Here is a 12,933-nt window from a genome sequence, read left to right on the forward strand (position 1 = left end):
GTTCCGAACCCTAACAAAAACATTCCAGCCATATTGAAGATTTAATTTAAACATGACATTTCTGAAGATGGGTAGCGAAAATATCAAGTTGCAATAATTCCCTATGCTCATGGTACCAGGGTTTCCAACCAGCGACGGGTTTCCTTGCGTCTCCCATCTCGACTCATCCATCGGATCCAAATCCCGTACCCATGCGATCGGCATCCGCACGCAGCTGGCAAATCGTGTCTTCTTGGGTGAAGTGACGTGGCAACAACCAATAAATTATGGCTATTTAGAAAGGCGGTATGATTATTTAGCGGAACAGGCTGTTCTCACGGCGGCAGTTCTTACAGCCACCACAGGTCGACAGCCGTTGCACTGTTACAACGGCCGTTATTTTTAGGCTTCGCTCCCCCCCACCCTACGTATATACCCCGGCGTCGCGACGGGAGGGGCATCGTTTATCTCTTGTTTGAAATAAAAAAATCTCGCCCGACCTTTTTGTCGTCTTGGGAGAGGGGTGGAGAGGGGCGAAGCGAATCGCAGATCGCCGGCGGCCGAATCGGGGTCTCCGAGATCGCCGTTGCTCGATCTCAACGCGGAGGGAGGGGGCCGAGAAGAGGATCATCTCGGATTTACTGGATCCGACTTCCGGCGCTTCGATCTCTCCGGGTCAGTTCAGATCATGGCGGCTCTCGCTTGTTTCGCTAATCGCTCGAGGGTTTTCTCTTCCTGAAGCTGAATTCAGTGGTTGAGCTCCGTAGGTATGGCGGGATCTCTTCCTACTCTTCTTGATCTGCTTCCGCCTCCTGTGTTTCTCGATTTTTTTTGGAGTTCTCCATGCCGATTCGAGAGAGGCGGCGTTTTTAATCAACCGCGAGTGTTTTTTAGTCGGGATCTATCTTTTTTCATGGAGAAATCGATGTAGATCTTTCGAAAATGCTGACCTTTTTTTAACGTTATGCTGGTCCGCTTCACTAGAATTAGCTTCAGATGCCGGATCATCTCGAGTGCGATTTCGATTTGAAAGCATATTGGAGGCGCATTCAGTAACGGAAGTTGGGAACCGGTCTAGTAGAAACAGAAGGAGAATATTAGAAGTAGAATCTTGGTTTCTTGTTAGATTTGTAACATGTTTCCAGCTATCACGTAGTTATTAAGGCTTATGCTTGTGCCAAGGATGTGATTTTTAAAGTGAACGGTTGCAGAGTTCGGTAGCTGGTTGGTTCTAGATTTCCACCGTAGTGCGATGGAGGCTGGCAATGGAGTTGAACTGAAGCTCGAGAATGGGGCTTTGGCAAAAGCTCCAGAGGCCAACGAATTCAGTTCAAATGTAAACGTAAACGAGAAGAATGAAGTTATTGAAAATGGTGCTGATGCTGTACAAGCTAGCGGTGTCCTGGTCGGAGATCCATCTAAAGAAGATGGTCCTAAGTCATCCGGACGAGGGAATGAAGGCTCTGAGGCTATTGTGGCAAACAAAGCCTCGAATCTTTCAAAGGTATAAGACTGCTGTTTCTTTCTTCTTGCCCATCTTGTTTCCAACTCAGTGGGAAATGTAAATCAGGTGACGAAAGATGAATTATTTTGTAGAGAACTGGATCTGATGGAGGCAATCGATTGAAGAGTGTTAAAACACAGAAGGATCGAGGTGGTCAGAATGGTGCCCCTGTAGAATCACGAAACAAAAAACCTAGCCTTTCACAGAGCCTTTCATTCCCTGCCGGAGGTACTCTTGCCAGCAGTCTGAGGAAGAGCACCACTCCTGTGAAGCAGGGGAAAGCAGATGTAAAAGGTTTGGGCTCAAATGGCTCCAAAGTTCGACCCTTAATTACCAATTGTTTGCTTTCATCTTTCTTTCATTTGATACACTCTGGCAGTACACATTCTTCTATGCTTAATTTTGTGGGCTGAAATGCAGGTGAGCTTCCTTCGAAGCAATCTAACTTCGCTGCTGAATGCAGTACTCAGCAGTCATTGGTGAGTCTCTGAATGCAGGCTGACAAACTGCTCTTTGTTAAAGAAAGACTTCAGAATCTGAATAAATGTTGCATTTGGCTCATGGCATCCTCCTGTTTTACTGACCCTTTCCAATCCATCCTTGAAACCAGAAAGTGAAATCTGGCTTGGTGGACGCAACCATCAATGGTACTTCTTCTGAAGCCGTGAAGTAAGTTCTTCTCTATGAAGCAGGCTTTACTAGTGGTTTTCCTTCAGTTGTTTCTCTCCTAATGCGCTATAAAAGTAATGAAGTTTGTAGAGATCATTAAATGTTCGGTAACTTTTTGTATGGGGCCGCGGTGTTCAGCAGATAAATTAGATTTGCATGAGAAACATGGTAATAGTAAATATTTAACAGGTATGATGTCGGTCAAAGTCCAAAGCCTGACATATGCACACAGATATCAAATAGTAAAAGCATAATACCACCAGTGCAGGACATCCATCATGCATTTCAATCTTTATAGTTTGCCATCCCAGTTCCCTTCTATAATTGAATGACTATCCCACTTGACCAAATTGGTTTGACAGATCACATGATGGAAATACAAGGCCCTCGAGACGCTCCTTACCAGCAAAAAATGATGATGATGCCCACTCCACTACCTCGTAACGTTTCATGCTTGCTTGTCCATTCATTTCTCAATTCGGACTTTCTCTATATATGTTCTAGAAATTGGTCTTTAGGCTTCCGATATTTCTTATCCAGAAGTACCACCACTCCTCGTGCAACAGCCCAACGAAAGAGCACTGGTTCTGTTTTTAACTTCAGGTTGGACGAGCGTGCCGAGAAACGCAAGGAGGTCAGTCAATAGATTGAATTCTTGCTTCTTTGTGGTATGTTTTCTCTTAGCAGCCAGAGAAGTGATAGATATTGGTTTCTCAGTTTTTCTTGAAATTAGAGGAGAAGATCCATCAGAAGGAATTGGAAAAGACTAACTTGCAAGCAAAATCTAAGGTAATGTGCTCATATAAACATTGAAGTATTTCTTGTTTGTTCTTGAAAGCTTTTCCGTATATACCTATTAACTAAGTTCTCTAGAAATACTATAATACAGGAAAGCCAGGAGGCTGAGATCAGACAGCTGAGGAAGAGCTTGACTTTTAAAGCCACACCAATGCCAAGCTTTTATCAAGAACCTGGTCCTCCAAAAGCTGAATTAAAGAAGGTAGTTCCATAGTCATTCTTCTTTTCCCTTTTATCTTTCCATTGTGCATGCATGAGTAGGTGCATTTTCACCATCTACAACTTAAATTTGATATGTGGGAACACCAAATGTAGTATAACTGATGCTTAAAAACAACACTAACTGTACTATATTGTTGCATTTCTTTTTATATTAATCACTTTGAAATAAATCTTGGGCTTTCTCATATTTGTGTAGCCAAGCATAATTTGGAGATACCTTCTATTCTTGTTTAAGATTAAGAGTTAGGTGGATACCTTTTCATCTTCTTTAAGATTGACAAAACAAGTCAAGCAGTCCATCTCTGTTGCATCAGATATGTTTTCAACTCTGCATAACATTTGATTTCTGCTTTTTGTTGTCAAGAGAAATATGCATTGCAAAAATAAGTGATATATGGGCATCGCATAGCAATCACACATGATTTCATGGGTTTTTTTGATAGTGTGATATTCTGGGGCAACTGGTAGTGCTGATTGATGTGCTAGTTCTAGTGCTTAAATTCAAACCGATGACTTAATACTCTTGAACCATGAAGAAATTTTGTAGTTTTAAACAGAATAAAGGATAGGGCTCTTAGTTGGGAGTCAGATTGATTTCTCACTAAAAATAAACTTGAATGTTGATCTAAAAGGTATGCATTCTAGGGCTTCAAAACATATTGAAGTAAAAAATATAGCATTAGTAAATGATTTGGTGAGTTTCTTAACCAGGGTTACCTAAATTGCTAGTTGCATAATTGTTTTGCAAGAAGATGTTTCAAATGGATTTGCAATACAATTTGATCTAATACGAAAGATGGAAAAATAAAGAAAACATTTAACTTTCTTTCAATGGATAAAGTTTGAGGTGTGCTTTGTTATGGAGAGTTTGTGATGCTTACATTATGGAACTAAATTGTTTAAAAGCTGCCGAGAACGGGATTCTAAAATAGTAGGAGATTTTCTGTGGGTGGGAGATAAGTAGGAGGCCCGACGAGGGATAATGTGTGAAAGTGGGAGAATATCCTTTGTAAAAGCTCTCAGATGGTAAGTAATTTGGAAACAAAACATGTTAGTCCTATATAAATCTCAACGGCTGTATAAACCTCAATTTTTCACATGTATTATTTATCACTTTTTACTGATCAAAGGGTTTAGTTTTTTCTCACTCAAATTTTGTAATGATGTTGGATTCCAACAGCCAAAAATCCTAATCAAAATTAGAATACATTTGTTTTACTTTTACAAAATTTATTGTCTAATCCTACATCTATCATATTGGGCTCATTAGTTGGCAGTGAATTTTGAATTACAAACCTGAGTCTGTACCAAGTGAATAAACAAATTAGGAAACTTAATTCTGGATAGATATCCTAATGCAGACTGACAACTCTCATTCATATGTTATAACTAGTGAGTGTCTTTGAGAAGTTCAAGTCATGATGTCAAAATTTTTAGAGTTAAATGAAACAGTAGATAGGACTTTTTGGCAGAAGTTGAACTGATATTTGATTAATGTTTATATAAATATTAATTGAAAGATATGCATTCTATGGCTGCAAACATGTTGGCGTCCAAAAACATGTGGCATAATGCATATGCTTAAGCTTCTTCATCTCCAATTTAGGCCTTGTATATCTTGGTTTAATATGGTGTAACATATACACTCTGAAGTGAATCATTTGACCAAATTTAGTGTTTGGAGTTGGTCAACATGAGCATTCATTAACTTCCTAAATTTAACAGTTGGAGGGGTACTTTATATTTGGCCACCATTGAAATTTTAAGTTTTTTTAAGTTTGGACATGTTATCAAGGGGACGCAGTTACTTGGACAAAACATACAGGCAAATAGTAATCTCACATGAGTATCATTTTATATATTTTGGGTTACACCTTGCCCTTTATATTTCACCTAGCCCCTTCAACTCCATATTAACGCATTCAGCACTACGCATTTTAGACTTATTTTGATCAGAAAACCTGTTGAACTTGGTGTCGGAAAATATGTTCTATTGTTCTCTAAAGTTTCCAAGGTTTGTTCCGCTGTCCGCTCTGATTGCAGTGTTTGATGTGTAACGCGATTTTTCCTCCCTATGATTTGCAAGACTTGATGCCCAGAAGTCTTTTCGTATAATGATCAGCCAGTTTGATCGTTTGTATCAGCACTAGGTAGTACCATCAGCAATACAGTTGGTCAATTACGTGGTTCAATAGACATGTTGAAATATCTAATTTTGTTCTCTTGTTGTCCCAATTTAATTTTATGAGTAGTGCAGCCACTCTCCCCCAACTCCCTTCCTCTGTCTTCAGCTTGTATATTAGCTTCTGAAAGTCTTTCGCCATTAAATGCTCCTACCGTTATCATTACTCTTCAGCCATCATCCCTAACCTTCATGTCCATGTTGTCCACACTTTCATGATCACTCTCCTATCGTCTTTCATATAAGTACCCCCTTCAACAGCCAACCGCTGTTTCTTGTTGTTGCTATCCTCTTTCTGTAAGCAATGATGATGATGATGATTGTGGGTGAGATGTAACATCCTAATTGCGATTAGTTTGGAAGCGCCATTGCAAATGAAGAAAGTCCTAGAGGCATCTTGCTTAACAAATACAAATGCATCATAATCACCCTTAAGGTTGTTTCACCCAGCGTAGCCTTGGCCAAAAATTTGGCACCAATTCATAATTGGATGATGTCAGGTTGAGAGCTGCTTCACAAAGGCTTTCCAAATTCCGGTAGCATATATCTCGATCCATAATATAGACTCCATATAGTTGTTAAGATTTGCTGTTTATAGTTGTATTTTGAAAATGATGGTACGTGAGAGTGCTGCATGCTTTTGATAATGTCCTTACATATAACAACTCCAAAGCCATATTGAACTTCTAATTTGAAATCATTGAATTGAGAACCTTTCAACTTTAGTAGGATGAGGTTTGTAGAATATTTATTCTCTCTTCAGATAGCTGGTCAATGAAATCCATAAATGGCATGGCTGATAAAGTCATGTAACATGAGTATTGGCGTGAAAATTGAAACCAAATATTCATAATCATCACAAACATTGTTTCTCCTCTGAATTTACACTTCGTCATGTTTTTCAATGATTTGGGTTTTTGTTGCCATTTGCTGGTACCAAAAGCAATAACCTGCTGTCAGGGCATGTGCAGTTCTTGCATCTGTGGTATTCCATATCAAAGCAAAAAAAAAGTTGTTTTGAATAAAAATATAAACAAGATATTAGTAGTTGTTGTGCTAATGTGTAGGGTGTTGATTGCTGCAGCACTTGAAATTTGATATTGTCACAGCAACCCTGATGTGTTTAGCAGCTTTTATTACTACTAATGGAGTACGCCAATAACCCTGAAGAGGCTTACAACCAAGTTTTCAGCCCGTGAAAAAAAAAAACTAGAATTTTCTTGATTGCTTAGCACTTCTCGACCCTTCATCTAGCATATTTCAAATTTTTTCTTTAAAATCATGCTATAGGTTGTTCCTCATCTCTCTTATTAATTATTGCACAAGTAGTAGGTGCTCTTAGAAGCTTTGTGTTCATAATGATTACATGAACATGTATTGCTTGTTGCCGTGTGCTTATATTTTGACATTGTGCGCATCCATGTTTAGATAAAGCTGCATGTATGTTGCAAGAACATGATTGTTTTATACTGCTACTAATTGTTTGATCGCATAACAGATCCCACCGACACGTCCTAGATCGCCAAAGCTGGGACGGAACAAGCCATCTGTTGCTGCCACAGACAACCCTTCTGAAGGTTCAAGTGTCAGCCCACACCCTGCTTCTGACACAAGCAAGTCAAAGGAAGGTGCAGCAAACAATAAAGGAGCGTCCACAGCCTTGAAGAAACCGACTCAGAAATCACTTTCGAGGATGCCATCTCAGAAATCAACAGCTGCAAAGCCTGAGACCAAGCCCCTTGGCACAAAGCCAAAAGTCTCAAACCAAAAGCCCAAAATTGAGAAACCAAAGGTCGAAGAGAATGATGACAAATCAATGGAAGTCCCTCATCCAGAAGCAGGCGTAGCAGTTGAGTCTGTGTTTCTGGAGAACATGAGTGAAGAAGCTAAAGCTATTCCAGAGGAAACAACTGGAGAAGCTAAAGCCATTCCGCAGAACACAACTGAGGAAGCTCAAGCTATCCTTAACTTTTCTAATCCTGGAATTGCTACCAATGAAGTTTCAGTTCAGGGTTGACGAATTGAGCCTCCTGTCCTATATATTTGTTTGTGCACATTTGTGAATAGTGAGGTTTGTGCTTCCTGGAAAGTATGATGCTGTTTTCATGTTTATGCATTTAATTGTTTCCTGAGCGGATATTGTTTTGATGGACATAAGTCGGTGTAATGTATATTATTTGATTATTTTTGTGTTTTGAGTCATGTATATTAGCCTCCTATGTGTTGATGGAAGCTGATAATGATTTTGGATTGGATGTGAGTGAGTTGATTATATTGCCTAGAAGCCAGGCTTTTCTGTCTATGCTGATTACTATAGCTCAAATCAGATTGGAGCTGGTAGAGCACTTCTTGCTGGAAACTTTCCTGGTACAAGCTGCCTTGCCCCTTTCGCAGTCTCACTTGAAGTGACTGGTAGTCTGGCCAATCTGGCCATCATTTTCTACTTCAAATTAATGCTGTATATGCAGGCTGAACCTGCTTCATCCTTTTTTTTCGTGACGTGCACCGTCGGATTGTCCTGCAGCTGTCATAAGATCTGTGCAAACAGATGAAAGAGCGAGTTTGGAGTGCTTTGAGATCTGTACGAGGCATGATCCAGCAGTTGATGCTGCGAAGGGAGATCAATCATTCTTTTGCAGAAAAGATACAACCAGAAACCTGCTTTGGGGAGGTTGTGTTTCTGCCATTTATAAAGATTATGCCATTAAAATAGCTGCCATGTAATGAATGTGACTGCTACGATGCATTCATACATACACATATAGATACATCATATATGCATACGTATATACACTTGTACATGTAGGTGTTTCAGTGATATGATTTATAGGGTTTTTTTTTTTTATGCATCCATATTCCAATTTAACAGCTTGTATCTGGGTCTTCTTATTCATTTTCTTTAAAGATATCTTTATCATGGACTTTATGGCTATTCCCATAATCTGCTACAATACATGGTTACCGTTGTCATACAAGGGGAATGGGGTTATGAAAATCCTTTTTAATTCAGTATCATTTTAATTTTTTTGCCGATTCCATGCAATCCAGAAGTTATTAATGCATATGACAATTTTAATTGTTCCCCAAAAATCAACAGCTTTGACAGAAAATAATTTCCTTTTGTTCTCGTCGTTGAGTATTTCTTCTATATTTTATCCTGTAATTATTCTTTACCATGGAAAACATGTCCACCTACCATGTTCTGAAAGACCAAAATAATGGAAATATCCTGAGCATTTGAAGCGTTTACTTAGAAGGCTAATTGGTCTCAAAAGCAACGGCAACAATAATAAATGTTTCAAGGTATACCATGATTCAATGAGGTTGTGTTGCCAAAAAAAATTATTCATTTATTTTTCATGTGTGAAGAGTATATATTGAAAAGGCTAGGTTAATCTAAATCATCCATTTTACCCAAAAAAAGAAAATGCTAGGTCAGTATAATCCAAATCGATGGGGTAACGAGACCAGGAAGCCACCCACCCATCCCTTTAGAATATATATCTATTAGAGTTGAAACCACAGAGTTCAATAGAGATCTACAAAGATGATACATGCATGATGCGTGGGGAGATAATGAAAATCGAAATATAATTCAATGATAATAAAAGAATAAAAAATATATTAGAAATAAAATAAATTTAATAATTCTTGACAATTTTACTATCAACATCTCAATATTCAAAAGATCATTAATAATAGAAAGAGAAATTGTTAAATATAATACATGAACATTTGTAGTAGGATAGAAAAAATATATGCTTATATTGAGACATGAGACATCCGTTCCTTTTAGATTTGATGCAGAAGATCCTGATACCTTCTCTTTTGAACTTATGCAGTTGTCTTCATTTTGATTAGAGGGTTCATCTAGCAATTGTTTTAATGCACGAAAAAATAGAGAAAAAAATTAGTAATATGTAAAGGATTTAAATAAATAAGTAGAAAAATAGTTTTGTTAGATTGACTATATTGGATAGTAAGCTGTAGAAGAGAATGACTTTCTTCAATAGGATCTGTTTGAAATATGCTGTATATAGCCCAATTAGACCTTGTAGATGAGTTGTTGTTGTTTGTTATTAAAACAAAAATGTAGCATTTATATAGTATTTTTTCAACAAATTCTTCTAGCTTTATTGGTCCATCCACATATAATATAGGCAGAAATATTATTTTAATATAATTGTTACCACAAACATTACCTATTTATAAAATTTCATGGTTGAAATATCTCTAAGTATAGATTGTAGCATTTGTTTATAGATTTTCCCATCAAAACTTCCGTATTTCTATCAAAAATGGTTAAAGGAATTCCTCCAGTATGATCATGTATTTTAATATGTATCAAATATTTATAATCGAAAAATAAAATGTTTAGTACATACTTTTTTATATTTAGTAGAAAGTAGATTTTTTATCTTAATGATGTTGATCGGATTTTCCTTTTGACAAAAGTAGCACCCCGGAGCGCCTGCAATGTTGCGTACCTTCGTATTGCAAATTGTGCAGGAGTTGTACCATAAATCTCTATCTAGATCAATGTGAATGATAGTCACTAAAATTCAATAGTACAATCCCTATAAATATAAGCAAGCATTAATAATAAATTATTAGTAAAATATTAATCCATATAACCGACATGTACTATCGATGTTACAAATTATGTCAAAGAATCTAAATATTGAATCATCATTCTCATAGATTTATGGTAGCAATGCTTTTCCAATTTGACAGCACAAAAAGAACATTAGATCACTCTTTGAACTATTGCTACTCCTTTCTTCAATTCACATTAAAGCACTACAATAACGACAAACAAAATTTGGCTCTCCAAAACCTCATATCTCGGTAAAAACTCATTTTCTAACTATTTGAAAGCGGTCATCATTATTTCAAGGCACTCTTAATCCAATATAGATATCTGAATTATCTGATAAAGCAAAAGAAAATTAGATTTAGTTTTTGATTACATAAGACTATTATATTATGTAAGATATTGTAGTTGATTTTGTTACCTTGATTAATATCTCCTTCCTATTATAAGTTTGATGATCCACCAAATTCTCCCATAATTCTTGGAAATGAATACAGGCTACATTTACCTACTTTATCTCATTCATGAAAATTAATATTTATGTTATTAATACAATACTCATCATCATTAATATCAGATATATTCGAATTAACCTCAAGATAGATAATAGGAGACATGTTAACTAGGGGTGGCAATCTGGTCGGGTCAGGCATAAACAGGTCGGGTCAAATACAGGTCGGGTCAGAAAACTATAAATCTGAATCCGACCTGTTTATTAAACGGGTCAGGAATTACAAACCTGAACCTGACCTGTTTATTAAACAGGTAACCCGACCCGACCCGTTTAACCTGTTAAATAAATAGGTAATCTGTTTACCCAACCCGACCCGACCTGTTTAACCTGTTTGCCCAACCTGACCCGTTTAACCTGTTTAGACCTGTTTAATCTGTCCAACCCGACCTGTTTAACCTGCCCAACCCGACCTGTTTAGACCCGTTTAACCTGTTTAGACCTGTCTAACCTGTTTAACCCGTTTAACCCGTTTAACCTGTTTAACCTGTTTAGACCTGTTTAACCTGCCCAACAGTTAAACGGGTTAAACGGTTTAAACGGGTCAGACATCTAAAACCCGTATCCGACCCAATTAATAAACAGGTTAAACGGGTCGACCTGTTTACGACCCGAACCTGTTTAGGCCAAACCCAAACCTGTTTATGGCGGGTCGAACACGGGTCGGGTTGGCGGGTCGGGTCATATTTTGCCACCCCTAATGTTAACTTCTACCCATCATACTTTTTCTTTTCCTTTTGATCTCCTCTACTCATCATATGAATCATCAATAACCAGATACAACTCTTAATACCCCTTCTTCACAACGGATGCCACTAAAATTACTTTTACAAATATTTTCTTCATTTCTATTAACAATTTTCTCTTTTCATCCACACTTTTTAGAACATGATATTATAAAATTTGACCTCCATCAGCGTCATTAGTTTCATTATAGATACCAATCCTTTTCATTTTCAAGACATAATATTGCCATACATGTGTTATCCCTTGTAATTGTTTAATACTATTTGTTGAATCATTATTTTTTTATTAATCAACATATTTAGCCTTATTCTTTTGTCTTGTTATGTAATAAGTGACATAGTTTGTTTCTTATTTATAGCTTGAGAACTCATATTTGTAAGTCTAATTAGCTTGAAATAATTAATAATTCATGAACATCAATTTGTATGATATTTGCTACATAAATAGCTTGATGGTCCTACATGGTTTAGGACCATTTGCTCTATATCTTTGGAAATTTTGTCATATATAATTGGTTGATGAGGATTTTTTATTTTTTCACTGTGGCATTCAAAGGTCAATGCGACCACAAATTAGTTAAATTGTATATCAAATAATATTCATCTAACAACATACCACTATCTTTAAATGTTATTTTAACATTAACATTAGATGTTAATGATATTTTGACATTGAATTGAATATGGAGCAGCTAATAGTTTATTAAAGTTGGATCTCTATTTAAATATTAAATGAGGTAAATTTTAACACATGAGTTGAATAAATCATCAAAAAATTAAAGCATACCTTTAATAATTCGAGTATGATATGATATGTGAATAAACTTATGCCGCATGACAACTATATTATCTCACATACTAAAACGTTAAAAATTAAACATGAAATAATCGTAAATTCTATAGCATGGCAACTACAAATATAAAACTAAGGTTTATATCTATGAACAAAAAATTTTATTTATTTATTTATTAAAAAAACTATTACTATAATTTATAATTAAATATTTGGAATACTATTAAATATTAAATAATAATATTAAATTTTAAATATAATTAGTACATATTAATTTTATCTTAAATTTTTTTATTAAAGAAGTATTTAAAATAATAAAAATATTTATTTAACTTCTATATTAAATGTTAATATAAGAACTTATATTAATATGAATATTTAATTTGTTCATAAATAATATTAAATTGATATTGGTATTAAATATAAGAATTTATATTATATGAATAATTAATTTGTTCATAAATAATATTAAATTGATATTAATATTAAATATTTAAATACAAAATGTTAATATAAGAACTTAAATAAATATGAAAATTTATTTTTTTTTCATAAATAATATTAAATTCATATTAATACTAAATATTATATATAAATGTTAATATAAGAATATATATTAATATGAATATTTAACATGTTCATAAATAATATAACATGATAAAGAGATTATAGAAGGAAAAAGCGAAGAAAAGAAGATAAAGAAAAGAGAGAGAGAAAAACCCTCGTGCGCACCTCGGCTAGGAGGAGGATGAGGGAGGATGAGACCATAAATCTTCTTCTGCACAAAATAAAGAGCATGGCGATGGGCTTTGTAAGAGTAGATGATATACAGATCGCAGTATATATTGCAAATAGAATTAGAAAGTGAAAAAAAGAGACAAAGAATAGAAAGAGATGGAAATCCCTAGACCTACCTCGGCTGGTGGGAGGGCAAA

The 12,933-nt window shown here is 35.7% G+C and overlaps 1 protein-coding gene across 2 annotated transcripts; it reads left to right on the forward strand.

Moving 5' to 3' along the window:
• Window positions 1-287: 287 nt before the first annotated feature.
• LOC103707486 (uncharacterized) lies at window positions 288-7,538 on the forward strand. Of its 2 annotated transcripts, none has more exons than XM_008791997.5 (10): window positions 288-746; window positions 1,191-1,483; window positions 1,576-1,777; window positions 1,904-1,962; window positions 2,094-2,152; window positions 2,515-2,592; window positions 2,693-2,786; window positions 2,870-2,941; window positions 3,042-3,152; window positions 6,853-7,538. In XM_008791997.5, exons 2-10 carry the CDS (start codon window positions 1,232-1,234, stop codon window positions 7,369-7,371), a joined length of 1,446 nt encoding a protein of 481 aa, XP_008790219.1. In that variant the 5' UTR covers window positions 288-746; window positions 1,191-1,231; the 3' UTR covers window positions 7,372-7,538. The 2 variants fall into 2 exon arrangements, with proteins under 2 accessions (XP_008790219.1, XP_088577335.1); XM_088721209.1 differs by having other exon boundaries at window positions 435-746; window positions 964-1,483.
• Window positions 7,539-12,933: the final 5,395 nt, after the last annotated feature.

Source organism: Phoenix dactylifera, chromosome 5 (assembly GCF_051530095.1).
Source record: "Phoenix dactylifera cultivar Ajwa chromosome 5, Ajwa_hap1_PhDact_Kaust_v1.1, whole genome shotgun sequence".
Classification (NCBI taxonomy): Eukaryota; Viridiplantae; Streptophyta; class Magnoliopsida; order Arecales; family Arecaceae; genus Phoenix; species Phoenix dactylifera.